General features: G+C 50.1%; 1 protein-coding gene across 1 annotated transcript in view; it reads right to left on the bottom strand.

Annotated features, from left to right (window-relative positions):
• Positions 1–12,324, bottom strand: part of PSMF1 (proteasome inhibitor subunit 1) — a 32,166-nt gene extending 19,842 nt beyond the window's left edge. Inside the window, exons 1-3 of the mRNA XM_024559388.4 lie at positions 12,035–12,324; positions 5,777–5,929; positions 4,017–4,099 (exon numbers count right to left, since the gene is read on the bottom strand). Coding sequence (XP_024415156.2) covers positions 4,017–4,099; positions 5,777–5,929; positions 12,035–12,163 — 365 coding nt within the window. The 5' untranslated portion in view covers positions 12,164–12,324. The remainder of the gene's footprint in view (positions 1–4,016; positions 4,100–5,776; positions 5,930–12,034) is intronic.
• Positions 12,325–20,108: the final 7,784 nt, after the last annotated feature.

The following is a 20,108-nucleotide window of genomic DNA, read 5'->3' as shown; positions in this document are numbered from 1 at the left end:
ATGAAAGGTTTTTTTTCCTGAAAGTTTGGGCCAAAAACGTGGGTGCACATTATACATGGCAAAATTCCTATAAGCTTGTTTCAAAACACCAAACACGGGAGGCCAGGAAGGCTCCTCTGAGGAGCTGACGTTTAAATGGGAGCTGAAGGAAGAGCAGGAAGGAGGCGGCTGGGAAGAGCATGCTAGGCAGAGGGAGGAACTCTGGAGGGGGCGGCACCATGGCTGAGACCCAGGGAAGAAGCACAGGATGAGGCTGGGCACTAGGCTGCTAGGCTTTAGGTCTCATCAAAGATTTCATTCTTTATCTTCAGAGAAAAGAAAACTCACTGAAGGGTTTTGGGTTGTTCTTTTTTTAATTAGGAATGTTTAAAACGGTCTCAGTGTGAGATTTTAAGTGTGCGGATCACCAGCACCATCCGTCTTCGGCACTCTCCTCATCCTGCAGAACTGAACTAACTTGGTGCCCGTGAACCAGCGACTCCTACTCCTCCCCTCTCCCAGCCCCTGGCAACGGCTGATTCCTGTGTCCACGACTTTGACTTCTCTAGGTCCCTTGTGTGAGTGGAATCGTACAGCATTTGTTTGCTTGTGCCTGGCTTATTTCACTGAGCATACCCTCCGTGATTCATGCTGAATCACGTCCTCAAGATTCAGGCTGAAACCTCCCTTCCTTTCTCAGCGCTGAGTGGTGTTCCACCGAGTGCATACACCACGTCTGTTCACCCACTCATCCGTCCTTGCTAGGCTCAGCGCCTGTGTTCTTCCACCTCTTGGCCGTCACGAGTAATGCCTCCATGGACGTGGATGTGCAAGCACCTCTTTGACACCCGCCGTCAATTCCAGGTGCACGCTCAGAAGTGGCACTGCTGGATCACGTGGCCATTTTTTGAGGAACCACTTTCTGCAGTGGCTGCATCACTTTCCATTTCCACCAAGAGCGAACAAGGGTTCCAAACTCTCCACATTCTAAAACTTTTTGCTGATGGTAGCCATCCTAACATGTGGAGGATTTCACCAAAGGATTTCAGGCGAGGGTTTTTAACCACGATCAGACCTGTGTTTTAAACACGCCGGTCCACTGCCGTGTGGGAAACCGACTGGAGGGCGGCAAGCGGGAGTGAAGCTGGGATCTCCGCACATGCGGTTGCACAGAAGAGGGGAGGGGGCGAAGGGGGGTGGCCGGAATGTGCAGGTAGGTGCTTTGGAAGTCTGAGAAGAGGGCAGCGGGTACAAAATGGTTACCGCTGACTACAGACGACTAAACGTAACAGGGTTTCTAGGCAGTTCTGATGACTGCGAACTTGTAGTGAGGCCAGGCGTCCTCCAAAGCCCTGAGGAGGTCAACAAGGATGGGGAAAAGTCCCTAAAACGGAATAAAGTGGAAATAAGTGGGACAAACTACGCATCAAACAGAAAGTTTTATTACACTGGAGAAACAAGCATTAACCTAGGTACCTTCTGAACGCAATACCATTGACTGTATACATCCTCAGTGGGACACAGTCAGAGGACAGAAAGACCTGGGGCGCAACAGTGTTTGAAACTTTACTTCGCAGATTTGTTCTTGGCAGGTACTGATGAAAGTTCAGAATCTACTTACGTGCATTTTAGGGTCAAACAAATAAGTAAATATATTGATGCCACTGGACATCAGAGTTCTCGCCGCAGGAGGGAGATACAAGGATGGACTAAGAGATGAAGAATCCCGTGGGGTTGATTAAAAATAAAAGTATCAGATTGAAATTTAAGAGAAACAAACTTTAAGGAAAGAGTCTCCTAGGTCTCTTCCCTGACAAGGCTTGGAAGCAGTGACACCCTTAGTCTTAACGAACACATCCGGGGGCAGATTTTAATTCTGAAATAATATTCCTTATGAACCATGAGGTTCCTTAGAAAAATGGCTAATTTCAAAGCGGGGGCAAGGAAAGTGCAAGGTGAGGCCAGAATGTCTTTCTGTGCCAGCAAGTGTGAGAACACGAGAGGACGAGGACTTGTCAAAAGAACAAAGCGGCAGCGTGAAGGGGTGCCCACCGGACAACTCTGGAACAACTGAATATTCACAGAAGGACAGAAATGGACTAGAACGCCAAACGAAAAAGGAATCCATGAGCCATACTGATATTTTAAAAATTAAATAAACGGGACAAGAATAGAAAATCTTTCTTAGAAATGCTAATAAAGGCAGAAAGAAAAATAAACACAGCATATTACTGTTTTATAATCATCGCAATAATAACTGATTCAGGCAAGAATCATCAATAGCTGTTAAAAGCACTGGGCGAAAGACCATTAGGAAGTAGATCACTCTACTTCCCATATAAGCCCACACGTCACTTATTAAACACAAAGGAAAACAAATGCATTCACTGTAGAGAAGGCTGAAGGACGAGGTCATAGCCGAGGGATCAGATTGCAGCGGACCCACTGGGAGATGGACATCACACGCCTGGCGGGAAACACAGAACACAGCTCGGCCGTGTAGTGCGCTTGTCGAAAATGCTCACCTATGTCAGAAGATGAGGAAACTATCTGATGAGCCCAACTTAGAGGAAAAAAATCTGAACATCCCACACAATGACTGATCTCAGGTCTTCAAAAATACCAATGCCACTAAGAAAAAAAGTCTACGGAACAGTTCTAGGTTAAAGGTAATTAAAGAGACATGAAAATAAATGCAATGTGCGATCTTGGTTGGATAAGAAAAAAAAACACCTCGAACCCAAAACCAAAGACCAGCCGGCTGAGACGGACACCGCTGCGAGGCCTGCAGCGGAGCGAGTGTTGCTGCTGTACCCCCGGCACATCTCTGCGCGTGGTAACCGCACTAAGACGATACGGGAGAACGCCCTCGGGAGGAGATAAATGTTAAAATATTTAGGGGCCAAGGTTCATAAAGTCTGGAAATAATTCTCAGACGGTTCAAGAATAAAAAAGCACATAAAAATTAAGCAAATGTGGCAAAATGTTAAAAAAATTGGTAAATCTAGGTGATGGGTATAGGGGTGTTTGCTGCAGTATTTTTGCAAACCATTTTTTCTGTAGGGTTGCGAAGTTCAAAATAAAAATTCAAGAGGATGGGAAGGCAAGCAAGACTAGGAAAAAATATTTACAAGACACATCCATGAAAAAGGAATGTTATCAAAAAAACCTCCTAAAACCCAACAATAAGAAAACAAAACATGGGCCAAAGACCAGAACAATGGCCTCAGACACAGACAGCAAATAAGCACCAGAAGAGGCTCAGCACCGCGTGTGGTAGGGAACTGCCAGTTACAGTACCGTAAGGTATCACCACACACCTATTAGAATGGCCAAAACCTGAGACGTCAGTACCGACGAATGCTGCCAAGGATGCGGAGTAACAGACACTGGCAGCCGCTGGTGGGAACGCAGAACCGTGCAGCCACTCTGGAAGGCAGTGTGGCCGTCTCTGACCCACCTGAACATGCTCCGCCACCACCGAGTGGCCCCTGAAGTGAACGCTGGCACCTGGGTGATCGTGTCGGCAGTGCAGGCTCGCCCGCCTTTAGAAGCGCACCACTCCAGTGAGGGGGCGGACAGTGAAGGGGCTGTGTGTGTGTGTGTGTGTGTGTATACCGGGGGGAGGAAGGCAGGAGGTCCACGGGGATTCAGCACTTGCTGCTCAGCTTCGCTGTGAACCTAAAACTGCTCTAGAAAGTAGTCTATTAACAAGAGTTGGGGGTGGCGTGGATACCCGACTAGGGCGCTGTTCTTCCAGGCGCCTACTTTGGCGGACTCCACTGGGCCAGCCCCGTCCCTGCTCCACAGCCACAACAGCACTTGCGGACCCGACTGCATGACTCGATTCCACGTGGCGCTGCCCACATGGGTCCTCCCTTCGAGTAAAGTAAACCCCGGGAGAGAGCTGAGACGTGACTGTGCCGGGAGTGACAGACCCCCATTAACCTTTCTTAATTCCTGACCACCGCCACCCTGTTCCTTACATCCAGCCACTGGGGTCCCTCCACCCCAGGAAAACTGTCACTTAGAAGTACCTGTGGAAGTCGGTCAGGTGTTCTGAATCGATATAATCATCCAAGTTGAGCGTCAAGTCTGACACTTGCTCTGAGCCATATTCCTAGAAAAGTAAAAGTTAAAAAATGAGAGACCAGGAATATTTCTGGGCCAAAGAAACACCTATGTGCACAAGGAAACAAATGAAAGGACCGTGTGTACTACAGGAAATACCCTTCCAATGCTTGGGGCCTTCTCTGCTTTAGGATATTGTTTTTCAGAGACAGAGCCCCGAACACCTGCTTCCTAGGCTCAGGTACAGGCATGGATGCACAACTTCAACTCAGAGGTGGGTGACGCGGGGAAGCAGGCTGAGCAAGAGATGGGCACCCTGCTAATGAGGGCTCAGAGCAGCAGCGGCTCACGAGAAGCAGCACCAGGGCTGGCAGCAGTGGCCGGTCCCTAGTACCCAGTGAGTACCCAGTGTGGTGGCACCAGCAGCGGTTTCCATGGCACGGTTCAGGGCACCATCCTGGAGCCCAGATACGAACCTGTTTTCCAGCCCTTCCAACAATTCAGTGAGCTACCCCAATTCTTTAGTAAACCCAATCTGTCTGAACCAACCTGAGGGGATTTTGTGGTTTGTAACTAAGCCCTTGTCTGAAACGAGATCTAAGTGTTCATGCAAAGGGAGAGGGGTAAGTCAGTCACGGTACCACAGAATACCGCACGGTAAATCAATAAGGTACACCTATGTGCATTCCCATGTGAAGGCTTCCAAAAGATCCGGAGGGAAAAGAGCCGGGCACAGTACAACACGGGCCGTATTAATACTTTCGTATGAACACACACAGGCAACCAGATCACAACCTCACGAAAAGGAAACCACTGCCCTCGTGGTGCTGCCCGTCCAGTGACAGAGGACAAACACTCACCCGAAGCGTAAACGAGTACGTAACTGTACACTGCGGTACCAGGCAGGAAAATCAGATGATGAAGGAGAGAAGGACAACTTAGATTTTTCTGGCAAGTGAGAGGACGTGGTGAGGACTGAGCTTTTGAGGAAGTGACAAATGAGGGAGCAGTCCTGGCTAAAGACGGGATGAAGGGTGTGTGTGTGTGTGTATGTGTGTGTGTGTGTGGCGCCCACAGTGGAGGGAAAGAGCTTTCCAGCACAGGAAACAAGAAGTGTGAAGGCTCCAAGGCAGCAGACAGCTAAAGAACTAAAGAACTAAAAGTAGCCCGGGCTGCTGTGACTCACTCGGTTGGAGCGTCATCTGATAAACCTAAAGGTTGCAGGTTTGTTTCCTGGTCAGGGCACATGCCTAGGTTGCAGGTTCGGTCCCTGCTCAGGGTTAGTACCGGAGACAACATATGAGGGGCAACGGAATTGATGTTTCTCTTCCTCCCTCTCTCCCTCCCTACCTTCCCCTCTCTCTAAAATCATTAAGCATGTCCTTGGGTGAGGATTAAAAAAAAAAGAAAAAAAAGAAAAAAGAACTAAAAGTAGCCCCCTGTGGCTACAGTGAGTTTCTTCCTCCCACGTTGTGACCCAATGGATTTATCTTAATTTACTTAATCATTCCCCTGTGAAGGAAAGCCCCCCTTTACAAGACCAGGTGGTGAAAATATTTGAGCACGAGCTATTTCATATTTAGGGAAAGTTCCAGAAGTAGGTTCGTTGGGTAAAGGCCTCACTCACAAACATTTAGGGCTCCGCATCCATAGTTAAATGGGTTTTGAAAACAGGACCCCGACCCCCACTGCCATCAGCAGACCCCCCATGTCTCGGGACACTCACCAGCACGTTGACGATCACGCTGTTCTCCACAGTGACGGCCTTCACCAGCAGCCTTCTGGACCCGTCCTTAGACGCGTACCGCAGGGTGTACAGGTCTTTGCTGCTGTTCCACTCGGCAGGCAGTAGCTCTGATTTCCTGTCATTGGGACCCGGCTGAGAAGACACCAGGGTTGAGAGGAAGGTCACGACCTCAGAACGCACCTATAAAGGACCTTACAGAGACAATCTAACGCCATCCCTCACATCACAGATGAGGTCAGGGAGGTCAGGAGAAATAAAACGTCCAGGGCCCTACAGGAAGTTGGAGATCTGGGACCCAGGGCTCTGGACTCCCGCTCTTGCTCCTCTCTCATCTCTGACCGCCGCCTCTGTCACACAGCCTGGGACCTGTCAAGAATCAGTGCCCTTGCTTTGACATTAGTCTCCTCACCACCCCCCACCAAGAATAAGGCCGATCATGTCTAGGGATACTGCAAAATTCTAAGGTAAAACTACAGATTCTGATGCACCACCCCCTCCACACTACTGTAGTGGTTTAACAAAGATTACAAACAATTTCACACACACATGAAATGTAGCAGATATACAACATAAAAAGGGATTGTCAAAGGGACGCCTGTGTATCTCCCACCAGCTACAGAACAGGGTATCGCCAACACCTCTGACAAGGATCCTCGAGTCCAGCCCCAGAGAAGCTCTCCCCCCCACGGGTAATTAATACTCTGCATTTCTAAACATTTCTTTACTTTTCCTTACCTAAAAATAAACTGCTTCACGTTTTTGAATTTTATGTAAATTGCATTACTTTTACCGCTTGCCTGATACATTTGAAAGTTTTCTGAGATTCATCCCCGTCATGCATTTAACTGTAGTCGAGTCACCAAACGGCCTCCCACTGCCGTGCCGAGCACGGCTCTGTGGCACCCCGCTGTATGAAGAGGCCGCAAGTCCCCCCTCACTTGCCGGCAGACATCTGGAGGGTGTACAGCTACCCGTTTAGCTACTATAAAGGCTGCTGTGGGTATTCTTGTACAGGTCTCCTAGTACACACGTGGATACACTTCTGTGCTGTACGTCTGGGGGAAGAACTTTCAGTGTATAAGGTAAAGCGAAACTGTTTTCCAAAGAGGCGCTGAGTGACACTCCCACAGGCCGCGTGTAAGAGCTCGTGCTGCTCCACACAGGCGGCAGCACTGCTGTTGCCCGCCTTTTCCATTTCTGCCCACCTGGTGGGCGTAGACACGCGTCGCTGAGTTGTGATGTCTTCCTTTCTTTTCTCTGTTTAGTAATGCTATGACTTTCCTTTTATACGCTAAAGTTTGAAGCACGGTCCTCAAACTATTTTTACAGTAAGAACTAACATAGTGACTTCCAGAGGGGGAAAGATTTCTTAAAGACAACTGACAAAAGAAAACCGGTGCCGTCTTTGAGACTGTTCATGATTTAAGGCTTCTCCTCAGCATTAGACACTACACAGTTAACACTGGGACGAGAGATCTGCCGTGGCTACAAATGAAGAGAATTCATCACCAGCACATAAACGCGATGCTTGGGAAATAGTTGTGGGTCCACGTGAAAAACTGGCAAAAGATGTGAACAAGCAGAAAGCAGCTAATAGTGTAAAGGACTGCTCAACTCTACCAGCACTCAGAGAAGCACAGGCTGAAATAATGAGATCCCGGGTCACACCCACCAGACTGGGCATCACCCAGACTTCTGTTTTTGCCAGCTATTTGTGTAGGTGTGGGAAGAACGAGAACCTCCAGACACGGCTTGTTGGTGGCCCCCAAACTCTTATGACCACGCTGGAGGGCAGGCTGGCAGTATTTGGGGCCATGAGGGGAGCTGACACGACATGACCCCAAACCGCCCCTCCTGGAAGAAACCCTGCGCACACAGGCACAGGGGACAAGACCAGGAATCTTCTTCATCACCACGGTGGAGGGGAAATGAAGACTACGCTCACAGAGGAACCTGCTATAGCAGTGAGAAGAACAAATTAGATGTAATTGTGGCATGAAGATAAAAGTTTAACAAATATGTATGACCAAGTTAAGAAAAAGTGAAATCTGTAGCTGGGTGACATGCAAAAATTTTAAAAACGCACAAAAACATCTATTTTTTTTTCATGGATGCTTATTTATACAGCTAAACATGGAGAAGATGGACTGGGAAGACCTGCATTCATGAGAACACAGTGGGAGAGAGTGGGACCAAAGATGACGAACAAGGACAAAAGACAAAGGTCCAGCAATGCAGGCCTTAAACACCCCACGGACAGCCGGAGGCCACGAGTGCAGAGTTGGGGGGCTCTCCCCTTTGGTCAGCCCCAGTACTCAGGCATCCAATGGGGGAAGGGGAATAAAATCCAAGATGTGGCAACGGGCAGGGTCTGAAACCTGGCTGGACGACGAGGAAGCTCACGGGCCTGAAGCAGAGAAATGGGAGACAAAGACAAAATGAAGCTGCTACGTGAGAAGGAGAAACTCCCTTCATCCCAACTGGGTAAATTCCCTGTAACGCGCAGTGTCAGTGGATTTAACCTTTACCACGGGAGCCCAGAATCTGATAATACGCCTCTCTTTGTTCTGTTAAGGGCCTGTGAATTTGGATCCTCCATCTACAGCAACCCATCAGCATGTATGTAATGCAGTCCACTCAGTACCCCATAATAACCTCTGGCTTCCAGAGCGAGGCAGAATGGGGGGGGGGCCAAGTGAGGCTGACGCCTCCCACTGCAGCAGAGCCAATGTTCCCCAGCCCAAGGGCTGCCCTGATATGGGGGGCAGGGGGCAGACAGAGAGTGACTGGCCCTGGTGATACCAGGCCAAACATGGCATTACACCGTCCTCTAGCCCGACATCAAATATCAGGCCTCCCAGAAAGCTACGGTTGGAAAGCAGCCAAAGTGTGGTATCAGCGTTTCACTCCCTTGGATGAAACACGTAGAGGAGGCGGCTGACAGGGGATGAGAGTTGCCCAAAGTCACCGGAAGTCAGGCACGGGGCTGGATTTGGCATTCAGAGCTTCTGGCTGCCGGGCTACGGTTGGCGGGAGGTTTTTCCCCCGGCCAGGTCCACCAGACTGGCCCTGAGAAAGGAACTACAGTTGTGCCTGTAGGCAAACCCCTGGAGCTGGAAGCACCCTTTAGTGGGCTTGAGTTCATCCCAGTGCCTCTGGGCTAAAATGCACCCAAAGAAACTGCAACAGATCATTCTGGACATTTTCTCTCTTTCCTCACAATCCTAAGATTCCCACAAGAGCAAACAAAATTCTCTAACTTAAGTCTGTGGCCATCTCTAGCCCCCTGCTCCCTAAACCACATGACACAGCCGTAAAACTCTTGTGAGGCGTGGTGCGGACTTCAACACAGAAATCCAAACTCCAACATGGGCTTTTTATTGCAGCCAATGAATGCACTGCTTTCCTAATCAAGTGTTACGTACACAATTCCCCAGTACCAAAGGAGACAAAACCAAAGAGAAAAGGAGGCGATTTAGCTTTTCACTTAACTGCCAATATATTATATAATCAAGTACGCGCACACTTGTGGGACCTTCCTCTGTCTTGTATCGCCCCAGAGGGGTGGGGAGCAGGAGGCGGCCGGCGAGGCAACACACACCCCCTCTGAGCCTGGCAGACACCACTGGTCTCTGCCAAGTCTTCCGGTCTCGGGGCAGACAATGAAACCCTCTCCTGAATAAATTAACAGGAAAGATGCTTCTCTGAAGGGCGTCCACTCTGAATGAAAGCAGACTCGGCAGAAGTGAGAGGAGGACAAGTGCAACCTGAGCGCCGATGACACTTAAAACAAAAGGGCGAAGAGCAGCAAACATACTCTCTAGTGAGCGATACAACCCCCTGTGCCCTCAAAGGGCGCGCGTGATTCAGCCCGGGGCCGCCATCCAAACGGCGGGCAGAGGGTTTCATTCCCCGTCCCCCGCCTCTCCTGTCTGTGTGGAGACAGCACCATTGCCGGCACGAACTCAGCACATGGCACCAGGAACAGAGTGAAGTAGATGGACCTTTGGGAATTAGTTAAGGATCTTTTATTTCCTTTTTTAAACCAGTATTACAATGAGGCCATATTCTTTCTGTACATTTCACCTGGACATTTTTGGGTCTAGAGTATACGGCAGGGGGATGATGCTAGCTGCAATGAGGCAATAACCTATATGGACTAATGTCCCTAAGCCGTCAGTGACTCGGAGTGTGACAGGACGTGAGAGAGGGAGAGTGGAGGAAGCAGATCTGCAGAGCTGACGTGTGTCTTTGGAACGGGGAGAGGAGAACAGAAACCCGTGTTGGGGAGAGAGGCCCTGACAGTGTGTCCGAGTACCAGCAGCTGCCGGAAGTCAGTAAGGATAGCCACGCACATGAGGAGGGCGAGAGAACAGGGCAAACGCGTTAGATCTGAAAGACAAGGCAAGGGGTCAGGGAGCTAAGGCCGATGGGGGGACTCCAAGGTCAGGACCAAGTCTTACCTCCCCGCCCCCATCCCACTGTCTCCTGCACCACCCTACATATCAGATTCAGGAGAGAATATCCCAGGAAAGACTGAAATGAAATGCTTGGGGCAACTGAAAGAGCTGTTACGGATTAGAATGCAGGGGTGGGGCGGGTGAGGAGATGTCAGGTTCTGTTGGGGAGACTAGCCACGGAAAGGGGAGCCTGACACTTGCGAGTGGGGACTCTGTCTGTACCTTATCCCAAGGTCTGAAATGATGAAAGGCAAAGTAAGTGGGATGAAGTGCAGAGTGAACAGGTAGGCCAGAAAGATGCATTTGGGAGGGAGAAACGGTTCCTGTTTCGTGTGTGTGTGTCTCAGACTGGCCCTTCTTTTCCAGCCTATCTCCGAGAGTCCACGAGTCCATGCGAGGGATGAAGTGCATGTGAGCCTAGAGGTGGTGACAGAGGATGCTAAGTGCGTATCGGGGGTCCCAGTGAGAAACTGGAGGTATGGGGGTAAAAGACCCAGACACCCGTGACAGTTATGGTGCTTCTGATTCCTGTTGGTGGGAGTAAAATGTGAGAGGGGCATGGTGGTCTGGGTCCCTAGTTCTAAGAGACAGAGGAATGGGGCGGCCAGGGATGTAGGAAGGATCTGGCCCTAAGTGCTCAGGATGCATCAACCATCTCTGAGGAAGGACCCCTAAAGCTCTGTGCAGAAGAGGAAAAGTTTAAGACTCTGGATGTACATCTGAGAAACTGAAACTTGAGAACAGTTAGAAATGAGAGTAAGGTTAAAAATCTCACTATTAGCTGCAAGGGGCGAGGTGCCCTGTTCCCCAGAGCCGGTCTAGGTTCTGAGAGGGAGAAGAAAGTATGGGGGGGGGGCTGGTGGGGGACAGGCTTGGAGTTCTGAGTGTGTGTCTGTGAGAAGCGTGGCAGGGACTCTGTTTCCTCTGGCAGAGCAGAAGGCAAAGACAGGGGCAGTAGGGGCCAGGCCCGGTTCTCACAGGAGGCTGACGTGTAGGACCAGAGTCACAGGGGAGCAGCTGAGAAGCTGGGGGAACGCTACCGCAAAGAATCGTTGAGGCAGGCGGGCCCAGAAGTTCTGGGGCTCAGCGGGGATGACAACAAGGCTCCCCGGAGGCAGAGCCTGAGGACGGGAGAGCAGGAGGGGCTGCTCCTGTAGGGGCAGCTGTGGGGACGAAAGCTTACCTGGCCCTTACACCCAGGGTGTACGTGTGTACGTGTGAGGTGCTTGCTTTCCATAGCCTGAGTTGGGGATGACAGCGGAGAGTGGTGTGCAAAGCACAAGGGGTGTCTGAGTTCCCTGGGCCCATGCTAGGGAGTGAAGGGCCCCTGCCTGGGGCTGAGCAGGTCAGAGCTCACCCTATATACTCGTGCTTGGGTCCAGTTATCCGGCGGAGGCTCCAGGACAGCGTGCGGGCAGTTCTGGGTGGGAAGGGGCTTACTGGGCACTTCAGGTGGGTGAGGCGTGCGCAGGAGGCGGGGCTACACCCGTCTCAGTTCCAAACAACCCTGACCTCGGAGACTGCCAGGCTGTGCTGAAAGCAGGTTTCTGACCGTGGGTTTTCATATGTGCCAGCTATGTTGTGAGGGGCTTTGGGCTCAGCTGGGACTGCAGAGATCTCCCCAATCCGCAGACTGTGGTGTCATGAACCCCCAGTCCCAGAGTTGGGAGAAGGGAAGGTTAGGTAGGTGCTCTTGACCAGGGCTTCGGTCCTATGGGTTTGGGCAAAAGACACCTTCGCCCCTCCACCCGAGCTCGGAGTCGACACCGTAGCATACCTGGTCGCCGACACCCAAGCCGTAGTAGCCGTGCGTCACCACCTCCCAGTGCAGGAAGCAGATGAGCGCGTCCTGAGCACAGGTGATCGTGGGCGCCACAGACGCGAACAGTACCTCCAAGCCCGCCATGTGCGCCCCTGGCTCCTGCGGGCAGAGGAAGGAGATGAGAAATTGCGTCGAACCGACTCGGCCCTCGCAGTACTGAGGACCCCGCACCGATAATCCACTTGTCCTAGCCACCTCTCTACCCACGGCCAAAATGGAGACGCCCGAGGGTGAGGGGGTGGAGCCACCGGAAGTAGCACTAAAGAGCGGTGCAGCTGCGGGAACGCGCCCGGGCTGGAAACCAGAGCGCGCACTTCAAGGTTCCTGAAGGCAGAGCTTGGGCAGGGAAGGGCGGGGCGGGGGCGGGGCCGCGCCGGAGAGAAAGGGAGGGGCTCCTGGGGGCGTGGCCCTTCGCAGGAATCCCTGGAGGCAAGAGGACGCTCCAGGCAGGGAGGGTGTTGTGTCCTAGAGGAGGGGTTACCTTATTCTGAACCACAGATTTCCCAAGCCCAGTATGGGGTGGGCGTATGCTAGTGGGGGAAGATGTAATGAAATATGGCTAAATATATATTCATAATAATTGGCTGTTATTGAGATCTTGCTACATGCACATTATTCGAAATGCTTTTTTCTACTTGTATTTATTTATTTAATCCTCATGGCACCAACCCTAACGATAGCCCCATTTTACAGATGCGTAAACAGAAGCACAGAGTGTTAAATCTGACAAAGATGACACAGCCAGTGTCATCTGTCTGGCTCCTAGGATAGCATTTATTACATATTTACTGTGTGCTAGATCCTGTGCTAAAATCTTGATGTCACCCTAACGACAATTCTATGAGGTACGTTTCATTGTCACCTTCATTTTGCAGATGACAAAACCAGCTCAGAGAATTGAGGCCACTTCTCCCAAGAAGACAGCTGCCTGCTGCTGAGCTTGAGTTCCTGATCCAATACCAAATTTCAATATTTTCTTGCCTGTCTCCTTCACGGTTTTTACCACCTGTTATTTCTTCAACAGGTTTCTTGAAACCCAGTTTCCCATCCCAGTCAGCACTCTGCTGCAATCCATCATCATTTCTCATTTAAATGCCTACGACAGCCTCTGAACTGCTCTACTCCATCTCTGCCTCCCTAAAGTTCCTTCTACGTTCTGCAACTATAGATCGTTTTACAACACACACCTGATCACATCCCTCCTCTGTGCAAACCCTCTGAGGGCTCCCACCACACTCAAAAGAAAAGTCCTTCCCATGGTCTGCAGGAACCTGCACGTGGTCTGCAAGCCTCCACCCGTGCATCCCTCTGACATCATCTCCTCTAACTCTTCCCTCATCATTTGCATTCTTGCCTGCAATAACCTTGACTTCCCATCTTCTTTCACACCCACATCTGATCGAACAGCAAAGCTAGTCACCCATGCCCTCAAAATATATTCCAAGTCTGACCGCTTCCACCCTGGTCTGATCCTCTAGCATCTCACACTTGGACTATTGCAGTAGCTTCCTACCTAGTCTCTCTCCTTCACACGTTCTGTTCTCCAGGCCTTTGCATGTACGGTCTTTCCCCAAATATCTGCATGGTTCATTCCCTCCTTTTAAGTGACTCCTTCCCTCACCTCCTACCAGCCTCAGCAGAGGGCTTCCCTGATACCCATCTGAAACAACCGCCTCCACTCCCCAACCCCTTACCCTGCTTTCCTTCCTGCAAGGCATCAGTCATAACCTGATGCTGCATTAGGTATTTGCTTGTTTATTTAATGGCTCTCATCTCACTAGACTGTGAAAGGGAGCGGGGATCGTGTTTGTCTTGTGTACAGGTATGCCTGAGTACCTTCCCAGCTCAATATATACTTATTGAATGCATGCATGCATGAATTATTGGCCTGGACTCAACTCAGTCCAGCTTGTCCCACTCACCCCTTTGCGGTCCACCACTCACTCTGTTAGCTAGACCTGTTCTATTCTAGATAGAATATCTCTCCAAATTTTGTGTTCCTGAGGTTCCCTTGGGATGCCCAGATTCTTGAACCCCATCTGCAAAGATTCTAGATGGGCAGTTCTGAGATGGAATGCAGGTATGTTGCCCACACTCTGGGAGGTGCTACAGTTGAAGCTGTGGAACTTCTGAGATATACTGCCTGTGGCATAAAGCTCTTTGCTTGTTCCACCAAGAAGCTCTGCACTTTCAGGCAACCCTGATTTTGCTCACTCCGTCTCTTCTACTTGCAGTGTCCTTCACCAGTTATGTAAAATTCCACCGATTCATTCATTCGAGCTTTCATTAAGCCTTCATAGGCCAGGTTGCCATGGATGGTTGTGCAGGCTGTGCACGGCACAAAGGTGCCCACCCAGGGGCAGCCCCAGCCCTAAGTGCCTACACTGTGATCCCGGCCCAGATGAATGAGCCATAGTTCCTGCCACCACGGAGCTCACTGTGGGACATGAGTTGTCCCAGTTGAGAGCAAAGGAGCTGAGATGTTTTTGCACTCACTCCCTGTCTGCCACATGCTGAGGGCTACTTCTGGGGGCATGAAAAGCCCTCAGGCAGAGAATTGCAGAGTTTAGAGAAAGCAGCCATTGGTGCTTAGCAGTGAGTGCTGAGGAGGGAGTGGGGCACTGTGGCATCTGCTGGGCCCTCCCCCAATGAGGGAGAGCCCTGTCTTTGAGAGCCCCTGGCCCAGCAGCCGTCATGAAGTGGGCACTAGCACGTGCCTTCTGAAAGGATAAGGCAGCTCTGTCTATTGCACTGGGCTGTGAGTCCCCTGAGGGCCAGGACTACATTCTGTAGGGTTCTCCTTAGATGGGAACAAATGGGAGGTTCCCGTGGGGCTGGAGGCTGTCCATGTCTGCCCCCAATCCATCCAGCACCGTCTATGGACTTACCTCCATCAGTAAGAGCCTCAGTCCCTGTGAGGCCTGGGTGTGGTGGAGAAGGGAAACATGTAGATGGTGCCTACCTGGCTGGGCACCCGCTGCCTGGGCAGTGCAGAGCCCATGGGCCCAGGATGATGGAAAGAACGTGGCAGATGGTTAGCCACAGTTTATGGTTGTCAAGTGAGAGCAATGTGAACGTTCCAAGCTCCCTGGAAACTGTCACTGTGGAAACTGTGTAGAGGTGAGCTAAGGGGCAGGGCCCAGATAGGCACTGAGATAGAATCATTCACCACAGGAATCCTTCTGTTTCTTTTGCCTAGCATCAGTCCACCACCTCACCTCCTCCAGGAAGCTCTCCATGACTAATACTGTTCAATACTAACTGGAACCCAAGACTTCTCATTCCCCTTGTCAGTGGGGTGCCCAGTATATTTGACACCTGGAAAAGAGAACTCTATTTAAAAAAATATATTATAACTTTAATATCACTCTATTAGGTATTTTAAAGATTTTTTATTGGTGTAAAATACAAATAATTAAAAAACTTAACTGTCTTAACCATTTGAAAGTGTACCGCTCAGCAGCAGTAAGTACATTCACATTGTTGTGCAGCCGCCAGCACCATCCATCCCAGAACCCTCTGCGTCTTGCAAAGCCGGATCAGTGCCCATTAAACAGTAACTCCCCGCTCCCTCCTCCCAGTCCCGGGCAACCATCGTTCTTTGCTGTCTCTGAGGGTTTGACTACTCTAGGTACCTTACATAAGCGGAATCACACTGGGTGTGTCTGTGACTGGCTTATTTCATGTGCAATAATGTCTTCAAGGTTCATCGGTGTTGCAGCGTGCGTCAGAATAAGCCTCAGTCATGTGTCATTGTCTGTATCTACAGCTATTCACATCAACATATACACATGGAGTATAAATATCACATCTATCGTATATCATATACATACCACATTTTGCTTATCTACTCATCTATTGATGGACAGTGGGGGACGGGCTGTTTTGAGGTTTTAACAGACAAATTGGACCGTGAGTATTCTCTCATGTAATTCCCACACTTCTTTAAGGTAGAAACTATTATAAAGTTTCATAGAACCATTTTGCTCTTTAAAGTAGGGACTGGTATAACACATAACATAAAAGCAAATTAAAAAAAAACATTTTGCATGCCGTTTTCACCAAGTTTCTTCAAAGTCAAAAATAGTTAATATCTACATTAGATCCCATGTTTAAAACAGATTTGGAGTGTGCACCGTGGTCGGGGATTAAAGCAAGACAGAAACTGCGAATAATAGTTCGTCAGCAAATAATTTAGGAAATGGATGTGCAACCAGCTTGCACAGAGCCCAGCTCTTTCACCCTAGCAGTAAGTTTCATTAAAGATTTGAAATAAAAAAATAAATGAAGACCCTCATTTTAAAAATAAAAAAGTAAGGCACAGCAAGTCTGCACAATTGCTCCTAAGTGATGCAGTCAGCGTCCACCCAGACCCGGCGCCTACACTCTACAGCGCCGCAGGGCCGTGCCTGCAAGGGCATCGGGAGGGCTTGCAAGCGCCCAGGGTTTGCGTTCCGAGGTCTGCATAGAAAAAGGCAAGGGAGCAGTGACTGAGATTTTCGGGCCTGGGCTGGAGGCAAGAAAGGCTGGGGATAGGGAAAAGGTCCAGGCTGGGGAGAGAGAAACCATCCAAGCGAGGGAGGCCTCTCCGACCACAGGGGTATACGGAGGGTCCATTCAGACAAGGGAAGCCACAAGAGGGCGCTCGGGCCCACCCAAATGCCCACCAAAGGCAGCCATGCAGGGTGAGGTGCATTGTCGTTTTTATCCTGACTACCAGGAAGTTCGGGGAGCCCTGGACTGGGGGGCCCGCAGCAGGCTCTGTCTTCAGTGCCGCCAGTCTTCCCACGTGGAAATACCTGCTTTTAGCTCTGGGCCTTGTTGACCCCAAGGAGAGAGAGCCCTCAGGGAACCCAAGTCGCAGGGCGCACAGATGGTTAGCTCTGTTCGATTTTCCTTCCCATGTGTCCCACGTCCCTCAGCAGACACCCTGTATCCATCCTGTCAGACGCTTGGTTCTGATCCTTCCCCCTGCCGCCAACACCAGCTGTGTCCAGCTGCAGCCCAAGGCCCCATCAGGCACTTGCCCTGCCTTGGTCAGGCAGGTGGGATGTGCAGCTGGTCTTACCTTGAAGGCCAGAAGCTTTCCCTGAAGCTTCCCTAACGGGAACACCGGCTTCGGGAGCACAGAGGTCTGTGTCTGTCTGACCCACTGCTGCGCCTCTAGCTCCTGGAGCAGAGAGCCTGGCATACACAGTGGGGGCCCCAAAATAGTTGCCGAGTTAATGAATAAATTAGCAAATGTGCAGAGTGGAAAAGTGTCTAGGTCTTGGAGTCAAGCAACCTGGGTTTACATCTCAGCCTCATTGCTTACCCTCTGCACAGCTTTGGGCAAATCACTTACATTGTCAAACAGGGATTATAATGGTATTTCCCCAGGGGCCGTTGGGAGGAATCCTGGAGGTGATGCCACTACAGTGTCTCCCATAGTGCCTGACACATGCCAGGGGCTGCTAAGTGGTGGTTCATTATTTGAGATAATGAGACCTTAGAAAGCAGCTGCTGTTTATTAAGGATTTACCACGTGTCTGGCACTTGGCTTTGATTACCTAATTCAATTTTCTTCACTACTTCGTGAGAGATTAAGTAGTGCAGAGAGGTTAAGGTACTTGGCCAGGGTCACACAGTAGAGAAGAACAAACTTGGGTTTAAAAGTCTAGGTCTTGAAGACTGAAGCACGCAACGTCAGACTTTCTGGGTTCAAGTTCTGACTCCATCACTTACAAATGGTATATGACCTTGGACAAGTTTCTCAGTGGGGATGTCTAGGAAGGTAAAAAAGTGAGCCACCACATTGGCCTGGGCTGTTCCTCAGGATCTGGAGGAGTTAAGGGCACCACCAACTTTAATACCACAGCCTCGTTCCCTTGAGATTGAGTGACCTACTAAGGCTCTGGAACCCGCTCTTTAGCCAGAGCATCACCTGGCTTCCCCCTCACATACCAGACATTTCCAAATGCTTTCTTTGGACTCCACCTGCAGCTGGAGTCACAATCTAGTCAAGGAGGCAGAACACAAACACACACACCTCCAGAAAGAGAACGTGTTGGCTTTAGCTGTATAACCTTGGCGAAATGGCTTTGCCTCGCTGGGCCCCAATTTCCTACCTGTATAAGGAGTATCTGGAAAATACACATAGAAGCGCTGAGTCCTGTGCCCCAGGGGTGAGCAAGGGGCAATGGAAGGGTTGCTTCCGGGACTATTGGCATCAGAATCAGGCACTGATTTCTAAGGCTCTGTTAAAAGATAACTTTCATTAAAAGGTAAAATCATGACTCCCTTACCAATCTAAAAACAATCATGTGTAAAAGATTTCACTTTAGCTGTTAAACAGTGAGAGGATCTGACAGATGGTTCAAAGGAAAAGTCAAAAAAGCACAAATGTATACAGAGTAAGAGAATTGAATGTAAATGGAGGCAGTTGGTTTTCCCACAGGGAAGGAGTCAATCCTATCAGACACGACTGAGTTTGCATATCTGTATCAGTTGCCTACACTCTCCAAAGAGACACATACAGCTCAAAGACAAGGAGCAGGACTAGAATCGGCAGAAGGATGTACTATGATCTTCTCCGTAGCCCACGTTGGCCTGACGCTTCTAGACTTCTCATCCTGGGGAAGTACGGTACTTCTCAACTTCTCTGGGTTTCAGTTTCCTTGTCTGTAAAATGGGGTCACTGGTTATATTGCCTCCCAGGGTTGTTGTGAAGGCAAAGTGAGACGGTGGAGTGCCTGGGACGGGGCCTCGCACATAGCAAGCCATTCTCTCTTTTGAGAGTTCAGACTGCCCTTAGGGGGAGGAGCCACCACATGCGGAGGGACCGTGTTTTAGTATGTGTTGCCTTATTTTATCCTCCTCACAACCTGATACAGGAGACTATTACGACCTTTGATTAGGAAGCCGAGGCTCACACAAGTGGTAGCACTTGCCCAAAGCAGCTTGGAAAGTAAGTGCAAACTGGTTTAAGACCCGAGTCAGTTTGGTCTTACAGGTCATGTGATTCTGTCAAATGCCTGTGTGACCTTGGGCAGATCTTCCCTCGCTGGCCTTGGTCTGCCCATCTCTCCAGGAGGGCTAGATCAGCTGACCCCTCAATGATATATCCCATTTCTTCCACTCTGCAGAGCACTCCATTGCTGCCAAGCTGGCCAAGCCAGAGCAACTTTGGGAATGCCCTGGTGGGCAGGTGGCATTGGTGTGGCAGGTTAGGGTGGCCAGCTGCCAGGGCTGGGATGAGGTCCAGCATCTGGCACTCAAACTTGATAGCTGTCCATCTTGTTCACATGGCTGGCAGAAAGGGCCACCCCTGGTTGGACTTTAACAAGGAAAAAGGAAGAGACACTTCCCAATCCCCAGGTTGGTAAGGATGGGAAGGATGGGGCAGAGACCAGCTGCATCTGAATCAGGGTTTTCCCTGTGTCTTATCAAAGGCCCAGCTGTCATCCTAAACACAGCTGTCATCGTAGAGCATCCCTATGCCCATTGCCACAGAAAGGCAGTGTGTCCTGCTTGTACTCAGGGCTTCTAATGCACCCAACCCTATGCCAAGTACTCTGGTGGGGACAGCGGAGGAGCTGTTGTCTTCAAAAGATTCAACTGTCACATTTTCATCAAGGGCTGTAATGTTTAGGAATTCTTGGGTGGCAAAGGAAGGAAAACTCAACTCAAACTGATTTGGGCATAAAAACAATTTATTGGCTTAGTCTGTCCTACGAAGAGAAGTGAAATGGGGAGGAGAGAAGGGAGTAGAAGTGAGGCAGGCATATGCTGACTAGGGAGGCCAGGGAAGGTCTCACTAGCAAAGGGCATTTGAGCAAAGACCAGAAGGAAGTGAGAAAGTGATCCAGGTGGATGCCCAGACAGTTAGAACAGCAAGTGCAAATGCCCTGAGGTGAGAGGGCCTGACATGCGTGTCTGGAGCTCAGGGACGGAGGAGGGAGGTGGGAGAGGAGGTCAGAGGGTTCACCTAAAGCCAAATATTAGGAAAAGAATTGGAAAAAAAGACCTAACAGAAGAGTCAGGGTCCTGC

This window comes from Desmodus rotundus, chromosome 6 (genome assembly GCF_022682495.2).
Source record: "Desmodus rotundus isolate HL8 chromosome 6, HLdesRot8A.1, whole genome shotgun sequence".
Taxonomy (NCBI): Eukaryota; Metazoa; Chordata; class Mammalia; order Chiroptera; family Phyllostomidae; genus Desmodus; species Desmodus rotundus.
The sequence above is the reverse complement of the archived record's forward strand: the minus strand, read 5'-3'. Positions and strand labels throughout refer to the sequence as shown.